The sequence below is a fragment of the Abramis brama genome (genome assembly GCF_963993115.1).
Source record: "Abramis brama genome assembly, chromosome: 16".
In the NCBI taxonomy this organism is placed as follows: Eukaryota; Metazoa; Chordata; class Actinopteri; order Cypriniformes; family Leuciscidae; genus Abramis; species Abramis brama.
Genome location: NC_139978.1, coordinates 13,188,500 through 13,209,708, shown reverse-complemented (window position 1 = coordinate 13,209,708; position 21,209 = coordinate 13,188,500). Strand labels below are relative to the sequence as shown.

General features: G+C 37.5%; 2 protein-coding genes across 4 annotated transcripts; one reads left to right on the top strand and one right to left on the bottom strand.

Moving 5' to 3' along the window:
* Positions 1 to 3,492: 3,492 nt before the first annotated feature.
* Positions 3,493 to 10,716, top strand: LOC311098505 (uncharacterized protein). The gene is made up of 17 exons (XM_084138741.1): positions 3,493 to 3,547; positions 4,479 to 4,681; positions 4,828 to 4,917; positions 5,064 to 5,202; positions 5,759 to 5,854; positions 5,941 to 6,324; positions 6,450 to 6,551; positions 6,626 to 6,858; positions 6,952 to 7,130; positions 7,284 to 7,374; positions 7,903 to 8,268; positions 8,374 to 8,491; positions 8,742 to 8,833; positions 8,929 to 9,046; positions 9,290 to 9,394; positions 9,679 to 9,864; positions 10,487 to 10,716. Exons 3-17 carry the CDS (start codon positions 4,843 to 4,845, stop codon positions 10,696 to 10,698), a joined length of 2,496 nt encoding a protein of 831 aa, XP_083994867.1. The 5' UTR covers positions 3,493 to 3,547; positions 4,479 to 4,681; positions 4,828 to 4,842; the 3' UTR covers positions 10,699 to 10,716.
* A 30-nt stretch (positions 10,717 to 10,746) lies between these two features.
* Positions 10,747 to 17,936, bottom strand: LOC311066195 (uncharacterized protein). Of its 3 annotated transcripts, XM_084087230.1 has the most exons (8): positions 16,406 to 17,936; positions 15,922 to 15,938; positions 15,592 to 15,809; positions 15,310 to 15,478; positions 14,461 to 14,760; positions 11,770 to 11,829; positions 11,228 to 11,287; positions 10,747 to 10,848 (listed from the first exon to the last, which is right to left on the bottom strand). In XM_084087230.1, exons 3-8 carry the CDS (start codon positions 15,805 to 15,807, stop codon positions 10,760 to 10,762), a joined length of 894 nt encoding a protein of 297 aa, XP_083943356.1. In that variant the 5' UTR covers positions 15,808 to 15,809; positions 15,922 to 15,938; positions 16,406 to 17,936; the 3' UTR covers positions 10,747 to 10,759. The 3 variants fall into 3 exon arrangements, with proteins under 3 accessions (XP_083943356.1, XP_083943355.1, XP_083943354.1); XM_084087229.1 differs by lacking the exon at positions 16,406 to 17,936 and having other exon boundaries at positions 15,922 to 16,348; XM_084087228.1 differs by lacking the exons at positions 15,922 to 15,938; positions 16,406 to 17,936 and having other exon boundaries at positions 15,592 to 15,892.
* Between the last annotated feature and the right edge of the window lie 3,273 nt (positions 17,937 to 21,209).

The following is a 21,209-nucleotide window of genomic DNA, read 5'->3' as shown; positions in this document are numbered from 1 at the left end:
CCCCAAAGAGAAGCACTTATGAACACAGGACCAATCAATGCTCCCATTTGAAGTAATCTTAATGTGTTGAACTCTGTGATGAAATGAGCATTGCATGGAGAACGCAGTCTGTAGTTCTTGAATTGTCTCTTGAAGCACTGATCACTTGAAACTACCCCAACAAATAGCACTTACCAAATACAACAGACGAGTTAGTGCCATTGTGAGGGTACCGAGGGTGACAGTAGTAGCAGCTGAAGATCTTGTCCAATTTCTAGCCTGAAACTCGGTAGGACTGGACGAGATCCTTTGCAGTCAGAGACACGTGGAGAATGTTGCCTGCTTTTAGGAAGAGCTGGTCTGAGCCATGTGGTTTACCAGCACCCAATATAAGTGTGTCCATGCCCCCTTGGCTTTGCCGTGGTCGTTGACACTCTGCTTTTCTGTAAAGCCCATCAAGTTTTGATTGCCGATATAACATCTTTGGAACGACTCAGCATTTTTCAGCATGGGTGGACTTTTCACACATTTAAAAGCACTTCATGCAAATACAACAATTATGAACTTTATTGCCCCTGAATTTAGAAAAGAGGTCAAGTCATTTTTAAAGGAAAGGCCTACACTAAATACATAAACAGGAATTGCAGACCAAACCTCTAGGTAAACCAGCACCATCTAGTGTTTACACTGTGTATGCTGCAACATGACTGCACTAAAGAGAAGCACTTATTCTTATATAGTATCAGGAATGCTTCCCTTTGTAGTCATCTAAAGAGGCTCTGTAAATGTAAGGGACCTGAATAAAAACAAATGGTCACAGGGGAGTCAGTCAGCAAATATTTACCCCAACTTGATAGCACTTTCTACTTTGGTTGAAAAGAAAGATGCTAAAGTTAGAGTAGACATCAACTGATTTTTTTAGACAAGAGGGAGAGTGCAAAAATGGCTGCAGAGGAGGATGCAAAATAGTGTCCAAATGTTGCTCCAAGTCATTAGCACTTAAAAGTTACAAGATGGAGGGAGAGGTATGAAGCAAAGACCTACACTAAATACAGAAACAGAGAGTGGCAGACCAAGCTTCTAGGTAAACAGCACCCTCTAGTGTTTTGAAAGGAAAGGCCTACACGAATGAACAATTATAAAAAATACATGGACACAGGGGAGTCAGTCAGCGTATATTTACCCCAACTTGATAGCACTTTCTACTGTGGTTGAAAAGAAAGATGCAAAAGTTAGAGTAGATATCAACTGTTATTCAGTCAAGAGGGCAAGGAAATGAAAAACGGCAGCAGAGAAGGATGCAAAAAAAAGTGTCCAAATGTTGCTTTAAGATGTTTTCACTTATACGTTGATGGGAGAGGTATAAGGGTTTACAATATTAGTTACACTGAAAAACTGAAATTCCATAGAAAAGAGGTTGAGTCTTGCCTGTAGTTCACTTCCTCATTAAAACTACCCCAAAGAGAAGCACTTATGAACACAGGACCAATCAATGCTCCCATTTGAAGTAATCTTAATGTGTTGAACTCTGTGATGAAATGAGCATTGCATGGAGAACGCAGTCTGTAGTTCTTGAATTGTCTCTTGAAGCACTGATCACTTGAAACTACCCCAACAAATAGCACTTACCAAATACAACAGACGAGTTAGTGCCATTGTGAGGGTACCGAGGGTGACAGTAGTAGCAGCTGAAGATCTTGTCCAATTTCTAGCCTGAAACTCGGTAGGACTGGACGAGATCCTTTGCAGTCAGAGACACGTGGAGAATGTTGCCTGCTTTTAGGAAGAGCTGGTCTGAGCCATGTGGTTTACCAGCACCCAATATAAGTGTGTCCATGCCCCCTTGGCTTTGCCGTGGTCGTTGACACTCTGCTTTTCTGTAAAGCCCATCAAGTTTTGATTGCCGATATAACATCTTTGGAACGACTCAGCATTTTTCAGCATGGGTGGACTTTTCACACATTTAAAAGCACTTCATGCAAATACAACAATTATGAACTTTATTGCCCCTGAATTTAGAAAAGAGGTCAAGTCATTTTTAAAGGAAAGGCCTACACTAAATACATAAACAGGAATTGCAGACCAAACCTCTAGGTAAACCAGCACCATCTAGTGTTTACACTGTGTATGCTGCAACATGACTGCACTAAAGAGAAGCACTTATTCTTATATAGTATCAGGAATGCTTCCCTTTGTAGTCATCTAAAGAGGCTCTGTAAATGTAAGGGACCTGAATAAAAACACATGGTCACAGGGGAGTCAGTCAGCAAATATTTACCCCAACTTGATAGCACTTTCTACTTTGGTTGAAAAGAAAGATGCTAAAGTTAGAGTAGACATCAACTGATTTTTTTAGACAAGAGGGAGAGTGCAAAAATGGCTGCAGAGGAGGATGCAAAATAGTGTCCAAATGTTGCTCCAAGTCATTAGCACTTAAAAGTTACAAGATGGAGGGAGAGGTATGAAGCAAAGACCTACACTAAATACAGAAACAGAGAGTGGCAGACCAAGCTTCTAGGTAAACAGCACCCTCTAGTGTTTTGAAAGGAAAGGCCTACACGAATGAACAATTATAAAAAATACATGGACACAGGGGAGTCAGTCAGCGTATATTTACCCCAACTTGATAGCACTTTCTACTGTGGTTGAAAAGAAAGATGCAAAAGTTAGAGTAGATATCAACTGTTATTCAGTCAAGAGGGCAAGGAAATGAAAAATGGCAGCAGAGAAGGATGCAAAAAAAAGTGTCCAAATGTTGCTTTAAGATGTTTTCACTTATACGTTGATGGGAGAGGTATAAGGGTTTACAATATTAGTTACACTGAAAAACTGAAATTCCATAGAAAAGAGGTTGAGTCTTGCCTGTAGTTCACTTCCTCATTAAAACTACCCCAAAGAGAAGCACTTATGAACACAGGACCAATCAATGCTCCCATTTGAAGTAATCTTAATGTGTTGAACTCTGTGATGAAATGAGCATTGCATGGAGAACGCAGTCTGTAGTTCTTGAATTGTCTCTTGAAGCACTGATCACTTGAAACTACCCCAACAAATAGCACTTACCAAATACAACAGACGAGTTAGTGCCATTGTGAGGGTACCGAGGGTGACAGTAGTAGCAGCTGAAGATCTTGTCCAATTTCTAGCCTGAAACTCGGTAGGACTGGACGAGATCCTTTGCAGTCAGAGACACGTGGAGAATGTTGCCTGCTTTTAGGAAGAGCTGGTCTGAGCCATGTGGTTTACCAGCACCCAATATAAGTGTGTCCATGCCCCCTTGGCTTTGCCGTGGTCGTTGACACTCTGCTTTTCTGTAAAGCCCATCAAGTTTTGATTGCCGATATACAACCCGGTATCACGCTAAAGCGTGTAATACACACGCTGGTCCACAAGCGGATGCGTGTCAATGTCACGCTTTGCCTCCTCTAGGCGTGAAAATGACACGCATGAATGAAGGTTGAGTATCGGTTGAGTATCGGTAGGGGGCGATGATTTCCACAATGCCAACAACTCCCCACGGAGCAAAGAGAGAAGCGATATATTGCATTCTCCAAAATTCCCGCGTCAGGTCGGTCAAAGCCATACATTTTTATTATGGTTCTGTAATTTAAGAAATACTAACGTTGCTGTAGCCTAACGTTATATTTGTGTGTGTGTGTGTGTGTACTGTGGGGCTTTTTAATCTATGGTGCTGTTAACGTTACCGTGGTCAATAACGTTAATGGAAATTGATATTAATTGGCTAACGTTAATTAATTAATCACAGAAAGCTGCAATGACTGCATATTATGTTATATTAACATTATAAAAAGTTGTTATGGTCGATGGGAAGTAACTTGATGATGATGATGATGATAATATGCGCGAATTTCGATCCTGAAATATCGATAGGCCTAAACGTTACTGATGTTGTATCTATTCTAATCTAAAGGATCTATCCACACATACAAAATATCGATCCTAAGGTGTTTTTTTAAAAACCAGTAATTTTATTTATTTAGCACGAATTTATTTTATTTAGAAAGTATGCATTAAATTGATTAAACGTGACAGTAAAGGCTTTTACATTGTTACACAAATATATATATTTCATGTAAATGCTGTCCTAATAATTATGATGCTGAAAATTCAGCTTTGATCACAGGAATAAATTACATTTTAACATATTCAAATGGAAAACAGATCGCCTGTTTTAAATTGCAATAATATTTTACAATATTTGTTTTTACAAATATTTACTGTATTTTTTATCAAATAAATGCAGCCTTTTATTTTGATTGATCGTTAAAGTTCAAATGGATTGTGTTATGTTCTGTAATTGTTGTTAATAAATCTGTCAGAAGAAAATGTGCAAAAGTTTTACCTATTGGGTACAACAGTGGCAGTCCTTTAAAAATTAACAATGGTTTTACTACTTTATACTACTTTATAATATGACAAATCCATGAAGCCTTGCTGCAAGAGAATTAACTATGTTTTTGTTCCCCTTTGTCCAACAGCTCCTGTTTTTACCCACCATCCTTCCCTGTTACCGCCACCTGTATCTCTTTATAAGAAAACCAACGGCTCTTTTAAGAGCCACTCCTATACTCCTCTTACTACCTCTCTCTCTCACACACTTTCTCTATTTCTAATTCACTCACTCACTCTCTCTCTCTCTCTCTCTCTCAATTTCTTTCTTCTAAAGCTTCACTGTCTTGAAGTAAGTATTGTTACTCTATTCTTTATTTTTCTTTCACATTACTCTCTCTCTCACTGTCCAAAACATTTTTAGAAATGTAGTTTTATATAGTCTATACTCTGTCCTCAATTCTTTTTGTCTGACCGTGTTTTTATCTTCCTTTCCAGTATAGTATCTTTGAAATGGCTGCTCAGCAAGACAGAGGGAGAGCAGATGATGCTATTTTCATTGCAGACATGCTTCTTGCTCAAACCAAAGTAAGTTTTTTTTTTTGAGACAGTGATCTTCCAGTATTGGTAATAATACTAAAGAGTGGGAATTGGAGTGCAAAATTTGAATGAACTGCTCAAGAGTTGGCTGTATTTCAGTGTTATCATACTATGCTCACTTTCTGTCATGCAAGGCAAAGGAAGCAACGGGCAAAGCAACATCTGCTAAAGGCAGTAAATTTAATGTCCGATGGGTGGAGAGAGATGCTGAAGGACGTCCACTGCTAAAAAGAAGCAGAAGTGGAGAGACACGAAAACGTGCTTCAGCTACAGGTAATCCATGTCTTCCAGGATTTTTTGTGATTACCCACCCAATCTTTCTTAACTAAATATAACTTGTGCCCATTGTATACAGAATTTAGCTTGCTATTTGTTAGGTAACATAAATATGGTTTTGTGTCACTTTTGAAACATAGACCACCAAACTGTGGGGCTTCCAGTGCACAGCTTTTTCCTTTATTTTTTTCCATGGTAAAACTTAGGATTTCTGTTTCCGGTTTTTAATAATTTTCCTTTGAATACTGTATGTTAAACTGTGCCATCAGAAACACAACATGGTGATGGATGTGTTACTTATGTTATTGACTTCACTGTAATGCTAAGCAATTCCAAAGAAATTAAGTGGAAGTGAAGCAATCAGTGTCAGGTTCAAGCTGCTTACAGTTCAAGATTATGTCCAGATAATGAGGGAAAAAAACTTTTAGAGATTAATGGAATTGTCAGACATGTCAATTAGCCTATTATAGCCTTAAGTCACTAATGAACACTGTATTATATGCTTGTAAGACATGAAAATTGTTATCTCGTTCCTTTCTACCAATCTTTTCAGTTGATTCCGTTGTTGGCAGTGAGGGCACTACTCCTTTTGAGTCATCTGAGGAGGTTCCCACAGTTACCCAATCAAACTGCTCTCAACACTCATTTGGTAAGATGACACCTGACCTTACTGTAATTAAGCAAGTTAGCAATAAGCATGAAAGGAATGATTATTTTCTTATTTCTGTCTTTTAGACAGTGAGATGCAGAAACTGCAGGACATTCTGACCTCAGGAGATGTTCAAGGCACCAGCAAGTGTCCTTCAACATCCACATCATGGTGCTTGCGCCAATCTGTAGCCCAAGATGAGTGGCGGAAAGCAAGGTCCCATCACATCAACTGCTTGCTGTCCTGCAATGTGGCTCCAGAAAATAACTGCAGCCACTGCACATCTCCTGCCGTCATTCGCTGCAGAGACTGCATGCCCCAAGAGTGGCTGTGTATGGATTGTGACATATACGTACACAAAAAACTCACCCTCCATAACAGGGAGTCCTGCATTGAGGGAATTTACAAGCCCATTGAGCCAACAGTGTGCTGTGTACAAAAAGATGGCAAATATACACTGGTCAATCAAGGTAGTGTTCTGAACCTTTTTGGTAAAGTGATTAAAGTTTTATTCTATTTAATTTTTTTACTTTTATTATCTTAATTGGACATATTTTTAATGCTTTCTCACTAATTATTTCACTTCTCTTTTCAGTATGTTTATTGCCTACAGTGAGACCTGTCCAGTTATGTACTTGCGACCCTTCAAACGTCACAGAATCAGCTGGCAGAGCAATCATTTTGGTTTGCATAAATGGTATGAATTATGGTTTATATTTTTATTTATTCTTGTCCCTTTGTGTGTTACAATGTTCTACTTTTTGATTTTAGGTCGGTATGATTTGCACTTGCCAAACTTGCTGTGCAGATTATGTCTGGCACATTGGACACCTGACATGAGCGACCTAATAAGCAGTGGGTATTGGCCGGCATCTGTGAATGCTGACACGCTGTTTTCGGTAGATGTCTTCAGTTCATTTGAAGAAATGAAAACTGTTGCACCAGGATTATCGAGACAAGGTTTTTTGCGGATGTTGGAGAGGAGGACCTGTCTCTTTGGAAGGGTAAGATCAGTGTAGATCAAAGTTGCCTCAAGTAGAGATGAGAGAATATTAGTGTAGCTATTTCATTTTACTCTTTACTAATCAAATGTACAGGCTGGGAAAATACATGGAGACGTATTCCAAAGAAGCTTCATGGAATACACATTCTGCCAGTACGAGTGTGAAAAAATGGCCAGTGTAGAGCACTTCACCTGCCCGGCATGTACACCCAACATGCTTGCTCTTTGTGCAGATGGCAACAGAAAAGTGTACCGATTTCGGCAGTCAAAAGGGTTAGTTGTTTTACACTTGTAGTTGTTTTACTTCATGTAAAATTATTAGGGCTGTGAAAAGATTAATCGCGATTAATCTTTTCACAGCCCTAAAAATTATCAGAACATATAATGTCTGACACTGAACATATATTTTTTTCTTATTCTATCAAGGTCAGAGGAACCCTATTTTGATGGCACCTTCATTGCCAAGGACACTGATGTACACCATTTTGTTGACGAGATCAGGAGTAAAATGAAAAGTGTTAGTAAAATATGTAGTTTTTTGCACCTTTGATTTATATCCAAAATTTGCAATGTATGATTGTTGTTTTATTAAATAGATAATGTATCCCTAGTTGGTGTAAGCTTATATAATACACTTAGTTTGTTACTAGCACTTTGAGCATGATGCACTCTTTCAAGCAATCTTGTGTTGAGGTTTAAATTAGATATGGTAGGTGTGGTGGCATCCAAAGTGGCTAGTTTAGTCATTAATTATGTAATAGCAGATCTCTGCAAGAGATAGTGACTATGCATGCAGTTTGTCATGCGACTATCTCTGTCATGCGACTATACTAGTGACTATCTCTGCAGTTTGTAGAGTAGAGAAAGTAGAAGATGCATTTTCTGAAGCTCCTCTTTAGTAGTAGTTTGAAAGTAAACCTTTATTGTCACCGATCATTATAAAGATGCCAGTTGGTGTGATGTAACCTGACTCATCCTGATGGATGAAGTAACTAGTTAGAAAAAATAGCAACTTTCAGTTTTAACCAGAATTATTGTGTCGCAGACTGCCGGCAAAGGGATCTGTGGAGCCAGTCAGTGGTGTGGAGCCAGTCAGTGGTCTGCTGCACGCGAAACGGCCAGAAGAGCAAGTAAACTGGATGAAGAGGGCCTTGAGGTGGTTGTTTGCAGACATGGAGTGCTACTCAAGGCTCTTAACATGTACAGGGGGGAAATATTTGCTTATCCGCTGTACCTGCAGAAGGAGCTCCAAGCAGCCACAAACGGACAGTTCTATTGCACAGATATTGCTTGCAAGTATTGGCCTTACCTTGAGAAGTTGGCAGTCTCCATGTTGGAACTCAGACCTTTACTGCAGATGAGACCATTCCTTTCTGTCATGCATGCCAAGGCTCATTCAACCAAGTGTGAGGTACTGCATATTCTTTATCTTACCATTAAAAAAAATAAATAATAATAATTACTTATATAATACACTGTATATGACTATAATTTAAGTGCCATGCTGATTTGTAAGATAATCTGGAGTGGCAAAAATCAGGAAGGTGCTGGCACAACTGCAGGGGAGGAGGTCGAAATGGTCAACAGCTACCTGTCTCGTTGTGCCCTCACAACCAAGTACATGACAAAATCTGGTAATTATTGCTGATTTATATTATTTTAGGAAACCTGTCTTTTTATTCTAACTGTCTAATACTTCGTACTGAGATTACAAATATTATATAACATAGCAAATATACAGCTGTAAATATTCTAATATAGTACATTAATAAAACTGCATTACATCTCTCTTAAATTAAAAATCAATTGTCAATGCGTGGATGAACTGCAATACCATGAGCATTAATGGTTCTTTCCTCCATCACATCATTCTGTTGTTTAAAGCCAGGAATGACATGCTAACTGTCCATGCTATTGGGTGGAACCGACGGAAGTGGGAAGGCCTTCATCTGGCACTATCCAGCAGATACATCAAGGTATTATGTTATGTCTGAGTTATGTATACTAAGCCTTTCATGACTTTCCTCACTTTTTAAGATTGGAAAGTCAAAAATCTTTTTTTTTACACCAGACTTTGAAAAAGGCTGAGGCTGAGTCTCAGAAACTGGAGGATTTGAGCAGTGAACTGGGGTGTCCTGAGAACATCGTGCATCAGTGGGTACATGATGTCAGACAATGGGCTACTGATGGTACAGTATTTTATGGACATTCTTCTAAGTAGTTTACTAATACTGCAATTGTATAAGTGAGAATCTTTGCCATGCATAAGGATTAAGTAAGGGGGCGTTGTCCTGTTTTTGTTTGCTATAAACTTGTGGGCTTGTAAACTCCTTTGACACTGTTAACAGTGATGTGATTTGGGGCTCTAAATGAACTTGAACTTGAACTTGAAAGACATCATAATAAAATTGTATTATTGTTGTTGCTTTAAGATTCTGTAGGTACCAGATGTGATGACCAACATAACCTTCAGAAATCAATTGAACAAATGTTTCTTGGTGTTCATCAAAAAAAAGCCAGCCTTTATAATCACACTGGTATGTTGAAAACTCATCTAATATTTGTGTCTTTTTTATTACTTGCAGATGTCTTATGTGGATTGTTTTTGTATTATAGTGTTTTTAGGTCCTTAATTTTAAAATGTCTTCTTTTTAATTTTACAGATATTAGGCCTATTATTATGCCTTTTAAGTCATTTGATTTTTTTTTTTCATTTTGATGTATTAATTCTTAAGTCAGTTATAAGTATTTCATGTAACTTTCTGATATCTGTATACATATGCTTGTGCATCATGTTTTCTGTGTTTTTAAAAAAATTTAGACAGCAACAAAATTCGACACTTGCGTCGAAGAAAATTGTGGGAAGAGAAGAGAAAACTCCTGCAAACAATCAAGCTCTACAATGAGCAGGTGCCAGATGAGGAACGCATCGTTGAGGAGAAGGTGGAGAGCGGTTTCTCCGTGGGGGGAGACAGTCTAATATGGCCGTGGGAAGTGCACAGCAGTGGTAAGTAGCAATTTCTCTCTAAGTGTGTGTGTGTGTGTGTGTGTGTGTGTCTGTGAGTTTGTTTTCATGACAACTGAGGACATTTTTATGATAACACACTTGCAAATGAGGACACTCGGGAAAATAGGTGATATATGAGGACATTTTGGGTGTCCTCATTTTTCAAATGGCTTTAAAAACATACTAAGCAGTGTTTTTTTTTAATGTAAAAATGCAGAATGTTTCCTGTGATGGGTAGGTTTAGGGATAGGGGCAGTGTAAGGGGATAGAATATACAGTTTGTACAGTATAAAAACCATTACGCCTATGGAATGTCCTCACAAATCACATAAACATGGCTGTGTGTGTGTGTCTGTGTGTGTGTCTGTGTGTGTGTCTGTGTGTGTGTGTGTGTGTGTGTGTGTGTCTGTCTGTGTGTGTCTGTCTGTGTGATTAAGCAAACTAATGATATGTTGAATATGCTACTGTAAACATATGCCATGTTTTATCTGATTAAATTTCTATTTCATTTTTGCACTCTGCACCAGTATATGGGATGTTCATACACTACTTGGGTTTTGCCTGCTGTTTAGACTGTACAGGTCAAATTTGTATTGAAGGGATGTTATTTGTGTGACTTCAGAATCCAGCAACATCCTCACCAAGAAGAAGATTTTTGATGTGTTCATGTCAAAAGTGCGGCTTCAAGAGGAAAAGATCATTGTGATGAGGGAGATGAGACAGCACTGCACCTATCTCAGAGAGCTGGCTAGAAACATTAGGACAATGATATCAGAAATGTCTTCTTGCAGAAACAGTGGTAAGAAGCTAACTTTTATTACATTCTTGCTGTAATGCTTTTGTGGATCCTATAACCTCACTCATTTTGAGAACATTATGTAACCTGTATAGTGTTTTAGTGGTATTTAACCTTGATAACTCTGTATCTGGCAACCCTCTTCACAGGGTAATAATCCTGGCTCCCTGTCACTGTATGTGGGCATTCTGAAAGGAAAAAAAATATTTTTGCAAGGATTTGAATCTAACAAAGAGCTGTAGAATATGATGTGAAGGCCAGGACATCTCTGCAGCAGCACAATATTTAATTCAAAACGGTATTTTAACACAAATTTTGCCTTTAACAAATATTGCACCTCCTATGATTTGAAAATTGCAGTAGGCCATATTGCGATTTCAGTAAGATTTTGATTAGTTGTTCAAGCCCTACTGTTAAATAAACATATGAACATATGCATTTGGACATTGGCCAAACCTAATAGGCCACAGCCACTTACAAATGCAAATACAGCCTTCATGAAGACTCACAACAATTAATATCAATCCCAATGTATGGATTTACACACAGTACTGTACATCAACACACCTTTCCTTTTATTTGGCCGCACAGTAGCGGGAGCAGGGCAGCCTCCTTCCACACCTTCATCTGTTAAATACAGAGAAACATTTAAAATATGTAAAAAAAATAAAAATATTTTTTTTTAAATGTGCAAAATGTTGCATCCATGTCAACCAGTTTATAATGAAGACTGGGCTTTATTTGTCAAAATGTTTTTCTAAGGTGAGAGAGAGACCTTTAGAAAGTGCTTTAAAAAGTGCTCTTTAGACAGACCCATTTCGAATAATACAACCAGGTTTCCTACACATTTCAAAATTCCAGACTTTATTGTAGGTTTTTCAGAACATATTAGAGATCTGAGTACAAATATCTAGATGTTTATTATGTACATGAATGGTTTTAAAATCCAAATATTAACATGTATTTTACTTTCTGACTATGTATGCTATTATGTTGCCAGATAATTGCAATAAGACTGTAGCTAGATACTGCAGCTCATACTCATCAATTTTGTGGCATTCAGTCCACACTCCTATACAGAAAGCTGGACAAGCAGTACATCAACACACCTTTCCTTTTATTTGGCCGCACAGTAGTGGGAGCAGGGCAGCCTCCTTCCACAACTTCATCTGTTAAACACAGGGAAACATTTAAAATATGTAAAAAAAATATTTAAGCACAGTTTATAATGAAGACTTGGCTTTATTTGTCAAAATGTCTTTCCATGAACAACTAAAACTTTGTTTCAGGAATTGAAGGCAGCACACAGTGAGCACTTGATACATAAATTATGCATTATGGGTGAATTATTCCTTTAAGGATAACCAGGTTCTGCCATTAGCAGGCTAAAGCCGCTGAAGGACTTGTACAATCAGTTTGGAATAATGTCATCACAGTGAAGTAATCACAGCTGAAAATAGCCTATCATTCCACAACTTTATAACCTTGAATAGACAAGTTGATCTTGCAAATCAATTTCCATCAAAGTGTCTATGGGAATTAGGGTTGCACGAAATTGACAAAATGTGATATTGGAATATTGATCATGAATATTGTGATAACGATATTAATTTAGACATTCTTCAACATATGTAAAAACACAAAAGTTGATTGGCCCCATTGCTGATATTTTTCGCCTCCAATTTCCATTTTTTCATTGTCTCCCAGAGCCACACTCATCATGTGGTGTTCTATAGGGTATCCCAGCTAGCAGGGAACGTTCTCAGAAGAGTTTATCTGATCCACACTCAAAGGGTTAAAGTGTTAAAATATGAGTGTTAAATGAACACTGAAGAGTGTTAAAATTAATGAGATAATTAAGTTATTAATTGTGTGATGATTAGCCTAAGTATTATTGAAGACACCTGATGTTAACAAGCAGAATCACCAAAGGAGAAAATCTAATTTTAAGTCACCATTATGGTGGTCCGTGTTAGCTTTAGTTGGGCTCTTGACCCTTAAACTATTGACTTTAAATTTTGTCTGGCTGTTGTAACCAAGTTATATCAGTCAGATGAACAAAGAGAAAAGGTGATCAGGTGGTGTTGGTTATGTTTTGACATAATCATCAATTGACCTGAATCACTAAACTCATTTACATTTCATTTCATTTACATTTCATTTACATTCTTGGTGCCACCAATCAAAACCCATTCATGGCTCCCACCATGCATTGCAGTATGAATAAATTATGATCTGGATTGTCTTATTTATTTTGTTTGCCACCATTGTTGAGATTCATACACTCAATCTTGATGTATGTTTGTGCCTAAAAAAATATATATATATATTTTTTTTTTTTTAAATCAAAACAACTTTTAAGAAATACTTCGGATTATATTGAACATTCTGGATCTCATTTTTTAGAATCACAGTGATGCTGTAATCAACAATATAAATCTATGTCAGAGATTAGACTCTAAATGAGTTTTGTGATTCAGGTCAAGTGATGATTATGTCAAAACATAACCAACAACATCTGATCACTTTTTCTCTTTGTTCATCTGCCAGTTATAACGTGTAAGAGTGTCCTTACACCAGCCAAACAAAATTTTAAGTGAAAAATGTAAGGGTCAAGAGCCCAACTAAAACAAACACTATTCTCCATAATGGTGACTTAAAAATAGTGATTTTCTCCTTCAGTGATTCTGCTTGTTAACATCAGGTGTCTTCAATAATGCTCAATCATCACTCAATTCATCACTTAATTATCTCATTAACTTTTTATCACTGGAGTTTTTGCTTTGTACGTTTTAGGAGAACATTCTGGGAACCAAAATAAAACTACCCGCTGAAAACATTATTAGAACTTCATGGTAATGTTCTCAGAACGTTTTTAGAACAAAACATTTCTAGCTGGGATGTTCGTGTAGTGGACCTGTGTGGACCAATTGGGCTTTAAATCGAATCCATGGACGCCTCTCTCCACAAAATAAACAAAATATTGCATACTTTCTGCAACATTTTCCTATGATATTGCACAAGGAGATATTGCAATAACGATAGTAATTCAATATATTGTGGACCATGAATAGGAAAACACCAAAACACCCAAACAATGTCCTAAATATGGGCAAACACAGGCATTATTGAAGTAATGAAGTAATGACAACAGCAGCAGTTCATGGAATTTGAGAGGTTCTAATCATATAATCGTTTTAAAATGTATATACTGTACAGTGGTGGCCAAAATCATTAGAACGGTTAGATTTTTTAATGTTTTAAAAGAAGACTTCCGGTCTCCAAGGCTCCAAGGATTTATTTGATTCAAAATACAGCAAATACAGTAATATTGTGAAATATTTTTACAATTTAAAAGAACTGTTCTCTATTTGATTACATTTTTAAACGTAATTTATTCCTGTGATCAAAGCTGCATTTTCAGCATCATTACTCCAGTCTTCAGTGTCACATGATCCTTCAGAAATCATTCTAATATGATGATTTGATGCTCAATAAACACTCATATATATATATATATTTTTTTTTCCGATTTATCCAAAGCAACTTACAGTGCACTTACAGGGACAATCCCTCTGGAGCCCCTGGAGTAAAGTGCCTTCACTGCCTTGCTCACGGACACACTGTGTAATTTATTATTATTATCAATGTTGAAAACAGTTGTGTAATTTTTTTTTAGGATTATAATAATAATAAATGTTTCTGGACTCTGAATTTGTTTAGTTTCACATTACACAAAGTAAGAGAATGGTTTTGTGGGGCTTACAACTTATTTTCAATACAATTTCAATTTTGCTTACCTTTTTCAAGAGAAACTGGGGAGGCTTCTGAAGGTTCTTCTGGGGAGTGGGGTCTTTTCCCCAGGTTCTGGGATAGCTGTGGTTGTACTGAGGGTGCTAAAAGGGACACTGACTGTCCAATTGGGGACTTCGGTGGTTCAATAAGTGCTGCTGGGGGTCCCATTAGAGCTGTTGGGGGATTAAGCAGGGCCACTGTTTCCTGTTGATCTGGTGTGACCATTGGTGGTCCTGCTGGGGGTTCAACTGGGGCTGCTGATGAAGGTTCATTAAGTTGTTCTGCAGCAACTTGTGTGGTCCAGCCTACATTGTAGAAGTACAGAATTATTAAACATTGATCAACCTTTTTCACAAATTTACGTCATTTTATAGAACAAACATCTAATCGATTAATTTAAGGGAAAAAAAACGACAGTAGAAATAATCGTTGGTTGCAGCCGTAGTAGCAAAAAGAGATGTGTATAGACCTAACAAGTGCTGTTCTACCAAACTACTTCTACCAAGCAGTATTGATTTAATAGGTGAATGTTCTTAAGACATGTGATGGATGTTTGAGTTAGTCTGGTGGTTGACCAATTGTGCCATTTTTTTCTACTGGAATTTTGTAATTAAAATTATAGCATGGCTAATTACCTTGTCTTCCAATTCAATGTCATAGTTCTTTATAAACAAACAAATAATAAAATATAGGCTATCGTGAAGTTACTCTGCTAGGACCAGTTTTAATTGTAAGCGAAAACCATCAATGATAATCTGAATGATCTATTAGTCAAGAGAAGGCAACCACAGCCTTACCTGTGACAGCATCAAATACAGGACATTTAAAAAAATAAAATAACAGAATATTCTTACCTTGAATAACAATATCATACAGGCCCTTAATTCTTTCGAGGCATGTATGTGATGTCACATTCAGCTGACAGCGGGGTGCCAAAACCTCAGACACCCAAGCATTCGGCTTTTTTCCAGGCTTAGACAAAAGTAAAACCCCCCTTAAACCCAGTGCCTGCAATTTTTCAAGCTAAAAATACAAAGACACATACAAAGTAACATGTATTATTTGAAAATATATATAGCAACATTTGGAAAATAACCTGCGTAACCTGTATAAAAACAATGAAAGCAATCGCATACCAACAACACAGCTTCATCCTGGATATGAGAGGTGGTCCGATTTTTTTTCTGCATATCCACCCAGCTCTCCCTCTTCTGATCAAATTTTTTTAGTTTTTTTTTTAGCCTCAGCTTATGTGGCTGTTCTTCCTTGCATGTGTTGCAAGTTTTGCAGGCCACATTCATTTCTGTATGGCAAACCATACAATTTCTCCTTGTTGACCCTTGGCCTGGCATTTCTATCATAGATAAAGAGAGAGAGTGACAAAGACACAAAAAGATTTTGAGAAGTACTTCTTTCAAACAAACAAAGCAGGACGAGATTTAAATAATAAAAAAATCAATACTTACTTGAAGACACCAGGCTTCTGGAAGAGAGGAAGACAATGTGACAATGTTATTAATGACAGCTTGTTATAGGACTGCATAAAATATGAGAAAGAGATAGTGAGATTGCACACCACAGAACAGAAAGTACACTGGATACTGCAAAATTTGGTATTGATCCGATACCAAGTAAATAAAGGGTTCAATAACGCTGATACCAATACTTTTTACTTTTAAAAGCATGCACTTTGGGTTGATATATGAGGTGAATACATTTTCATGACCTCTAAAATAATTTGTGATTTGAGCACTCACTGCACCTGTAATTAGTCGTGTGTATGGTTACCGTAGTAAAACCATTGTTAATTTTTTTAAAGGGCTGCCAGTGTTGTTGTACCCCAATAGGTAAAACTTTTGCAAATTAAAAACTACATTTTTAAAAATGTTTTGGAAAGTGAGAGAGAGAGTAATGTGAAAGAAAAATAAAGAATAGGGTAACAATACTTACTTGAAGACAGTGAAGCTTTAGGAGAAAGAAATTGAGAGAGAGAGAGAGAGAGAGAGAGAGAGAGAGAGAGAGAGAGAGAGAGAGAGAGTGAGTGAGTGAGTGAGTGAATTAGAAATAGAGAGAGTGTGTGAGAGAGAGAGGTAGTAAGAGGAGTATTAGGAGTGGCTCTTAAAAGAGCCGTTGGTTTTCTTATAAAGAGATACAGGTGGCGGTAACAGGGAAGGATGGTGGGTAAAAACAGGAGCTGTTGGACAAAGGGGAACAAAAACATAGTTAATTCTCTTGCAGCAAGGCTTCATGGATTTGTCATATTATAGACGCAGAACTGTAACAAAATAAAGAAGATAACTGTGATTCTGTTATTGCACAATGCATATTTAGCATGTAAACTGCATTCATGAACAGAAGCAGTGTGTCGTGATATATGAGATGGTGAATGCATCATTAATATGCTAATTATGAATACATTTTCACGACCTCTAAAATAATTTGTGATTTGTGCTCTTGATGCACCTGTAATTAGTCGTGTGTGTATGGTTACCGTAGTAAAACCATTGTTAATTTTTAAAGGACTGCCACTGTTGTACCCAATAGGTAAAATTTTGCACATTTTCTTCTGACAGATTTATTAACAACAATTACAGAACATAACACAATCCATTTGAACTTTAACGATCAATCAAAATAAATTTAATTGCACAAACTAGCATAATTATAGAAAATGTTACATGTTACTTTTCAAAAGTTTGGGGTCGGTAAGATGTTTAATGTTGAAAGAAGTCTAATCTGCTTACCAAGGCTGCATTTATTTGATAAAAAATACAGTAAATATTTGTAAAAACAAATATTGTAAAATATTATTGCAATTTAAAACAGGCGATCTGTTTTCCATTTGAATATGTTAAAATGTAATTTATTCCTGTGATCAAAGCTGAATTTTCAGCATCATAATTATTAGGACAGCATTTACATGAAATATATATATTTGTGTAACAATGTAAAAGCCTTTACTGTCACGTTTAATCAATTTAATGCATACTTTCTAAATAAAATAAATTCGTGCTAAATAAATAAAATTACTGGTTTTTAAAAAAACACCTTAGGATCGATATTTTGTATGTGTGGATAGATCCTTTAGATTAGAATAGATACAACATCAGTAACGTTTAGGCCTATCGATATTTCAGGATCGAAATTCGCGCATATTATCATCATCATCATCATCAAGTTACTTCCCATCGACCATAACAACTTTTTATAATGTTAATATAACATAATATGCAGTCATTGCAGCTTTCTGTGATTAATTAATTAACGTTAGCCAATTAATATCAATTTCCATTAACGTTATTGACCACGGTAACGTTAACAGCACCATAGATTAAAAAGCCCCACAGTACACACACACACACACACAAATATAACGTTAGGCTACAGCAACGTTAGTATTTCTTAAATTACAGAACCATAATAAAAATGTATGGCTTTGACCGACCTGACGCGGGAATTTTGGAGAATGCAATATATCGCTTCTCTCTTTGCTCCGTGGGGAGTTGTTGGCATTGTGGAAATCATCGCCCCCTACCGATACTCAACCGATACTCAACCTTCATTCATGCGTGTCATTTTCACGCCTAGAGGAGGCAAAGCGTGACATTGACACGCATCCGCTTGTGGACCAGCGTGTGTATTACACGCTTTAGCGTGATACCGGGTTGCGATATAACATCTTTGGAACGACTCAGCATTTTTCAGCATGGGTGGACTTTTCACACATTTAAAAGCACTTCATGCAAATACAACAATTATGAACTTTATTGCCCCTGAATTTAGAAAAGAGGTCAAGTCATTTTTAAAGGAAAGGCCTACACTAAATACATAAACAGGAATTGCAGACCAAACCTCTAGGTAAACCAGCACCATCTAGTGTTTACACTGTGTATGCTGCAACATGACTGCACTAAAGAGAAGCACTTATTCTTATATAGTATCAGGAATGCTTCCCTTTGTAGTCATCTAAAGAGGCTCTGTAAATGTAAGGGACCTGAATAAAAACACATGGTCACAGGGGAGTCAGTCAGCAAATATTTACCCCAACTTGATAGCACTTTCTACTTTGGTTGAAAAGAAAGATGCTAAAGTTAGAGTAGACATCAACTGATTTTTTTAGACAAGAGGGAGAGTGCAAAAATGGCTGCAGAGGAGGATGCAAAATAGTGTCCAAATGTTGCTCCAAGTCATTAGCACTTAAAAGTTACAAGATGGAGGGAGAGGTATGAAGCAAAGACCTACACTAAATACAGAAACAGAGAGTGGCAGACCAAGCTTCTAGGTAAACAGCACCCTCTAGTGTTTTGAAAGGAAAGGCCTACACGAATGAACAATTATAAAAAATACATGGACACAGGGGAGTCAGTCAGCGTATATTTACCCCAACTTGATAGCACTTTCTACTGTGGTTGAAAAGAAAGATGCAAAAGTTAGAGTAGATATCAACTGTTATTCAGTCAAGAGGGCAAGGAAATGAAAAATGGCAGCAGAGAAGGATGCAAAAAAAAAGTGTCCAAATGTTGCTTTAAGATGTTTTCACTTATACGTTGATGGGAGAGGTATAAGGGTTTACAATATTAGTTACACTGAAAAACTGAAATTCCATAGAAAAGAGGTTGAGTCTTGCCTGTAGTTCACTTCCTCATTAAAACTACCCCAAAGAGAAGCACTTATGAACACAGGACCAATCAATGCTCCCATTTGAAGTAATCTTAATGTGTTGAACTCTGTGATGAAATGAGCATTGCATGGAGAACGCAGTCTGTAGTTCTTGAATTGTCTCTTGAAGCACTGATCACTTGAAACTACCCCAACAAATAGCACTTACCAAATACAACAGACGAGTTAGTGCCATTGTGAGGGTACCGAGGGTGACAGTAGTAGCAGCTGAAGATCTTGTCCAATTTCTAGCCTGAAACTCGGTAGGACTGGACGAGATCCTTTGCAGTCAGAGACACGTGGAGAATGTTGCCTGCTTTTAGGAAGAGCTGGTCTGAGCCATGTGGTTTACCAGCACCCAATATAAGTGTGTCCATACCCCCTTGGCTTTGCCGTGGTCGTTGACACTCTGCTTTTCTGTAAAGCCCATCAAGTTTTGATTGCCGATATAACATCTTTGGAACGACTCAGCATTTTTCAGCATGGGTGGACTTTTCACACATTTAAAAGCACTTCATGCAAATACAACAATTATGAACTTTATTGCCCCTGAATTTAGAAAAGAGGTCAAGTCATTTTTAAAGGAAAGGCCTACACTAAATAGATAAACAGGAATTGCAGACCAAACCTCTAGGTAAACCAGCACCATCTAGTGTTTACACTGTGTATGCTGCAACATGACTGCACTAAAGAGAAGCACTTATTCTTATATAGTATCAGGAATGCTTCCCTTTGTAGTCATCTAAAGAGGCTCTGTAAATGTAAGGGACCTGAATAAAAACACATGGTCACAGGGGAGTCAGTCAGCAAATATTTACCCCAACTTGATAGCACTTTCTACTTTGGTTGAAAAGAAAGATGCTAAAGTTAGAGTAGACATCAACTGATTTTTTTAGACAAGAGGGAGAGTGCAAAAATGGCTGCAGAGGAGGATGCAAAATAGTGTCCAAATGTTGCTCCAAGTCATTAGCACTTAAAAGTTACAAGATGGAGGGAGAGGTATGAAGCAAAGACCTACACTAAATACAGAAACAGAGAGTGGCAGACCAAGCTTCTAGGTAAACAGCACCCTCTAGTGTTTTGAAAGGAAAGGCCTACACGAATGAACAATTATAAAAAATACATGGACACAGGGGAGTCAGTCAGCGTATATTTACCCCAACTTGATAGCACTTTCTACTGTGGTTGAAAAGAAAGATGCAAAAGTTAGAGTAGATATCAACTGTTATTCAGTCAAGAGGGCAAGGAAATGAAAAATGGCAGCAGAGAAGGATGCAAAAAAAAAGTGTCCAAATGTTGCTTTAAGATGTTTTCACTTATACGTTGATGGGAGAGGTATAAGGGTTTACAATATTAGTTACACTGAAAAACTGAAATTCCATAGAAAAGAGGTTGAGTCTTGCCTGTAGTTCACTTCCTCATTAAAACTACCCCAAAGAGAAGCACTTATGAACACAGGACCAATCAATGCTCCCATTTGAAGTAATCTTAATGTGTTAAACTCTGTGATGAAATGAGCATTGCATGGAGAACGCAGTCTGTAGTTCTTGAATTGTCTCTTGAAGCACTGATCACTTGAAACTACCCCAACAAATAGCACTTACCAAATACAACAGACGAGTTAGTGCCATTGTGAGGGTACCGAGGGTGACAGTAGTAGCAGCTGAAGATCTTGTCCAATTTCTAGCCTGAAACTCGGTAGGACTGGACGAGATCCTTTGCAGTCAGAGACACGTGGAGAATGTTGCCTGCTTTTAGGAAGAGCTGGTCTGAGCCATGTGGTTAACCAGCACCCAAGATAAGTGTGTCCATTTCCCCTTGGCTTTGCCGTGGTCGTTGACACTCTGCTTTTCTGTAAAGCCCATCAAGTTTTGATTGCCGATATAACATCTTTGGAACGACTCAGCATTTTTCAGCATGGGTGGACTTTTCACACATTTAAAAGCACTTCATGCAAATACAACAATTATGAACTTTATTGCCCCTGAATTTAGAAAAGAGGTCAAGTCATTTTTAAAGGAAAGGCCTACACTAAATACATAAACAGGAATTGCAGACCAAACCTCTAGGTAAACCAGCACCATCTAGTGTTTAC

Excerpts from the sequence above, each read along its gene's own strand:
- LOC311098505 (XM_084138741.1), top strand. The coding sequence starts at position 4,843 with ATGGCTGCTCAGCAAGACAGAGGGAGAGCAGATGATGCTATTTTCATT. Across the intron at positions 6,859-6,951 it reads GGACCTGTCTCTTTGGAAGG|GCTGGGAAAATACATGGAGA; the intron begins GTAAGATCAGTG and ends TCAAATGTACAG. Across the intron at positions 9,865-10,486 it reads GTGGGAAGTGCACAGCAGTG|AATCCAGCAACATCCTCACC; the intron begins GTAAGTAGCAAT and ends GTGTGACTTCAG.
- LOC311066195 (XM_084087228.1), bottom strand. The coding sequence starts at position 15,816 with ATGATAGAAATGCCAGGCCAAGGGTCAACAAGGAGAAATTGTATGGTT. Across the intron at positions 14,761-15,309 it reads GTATGATATTGTTATTCAAG|GCTGGACCACACAAGTTGCT; the intron begins GTAAGAATATTC and ends TCTACAATGTAG. Across the intron at positions 10,849-11,227 it reads GCGGCCAAATAAAAGGAAAG|AATGCCCACATACAGTGACA; the intron begins GTGTGTTGATGT and ends TTTTCCTTTCAG.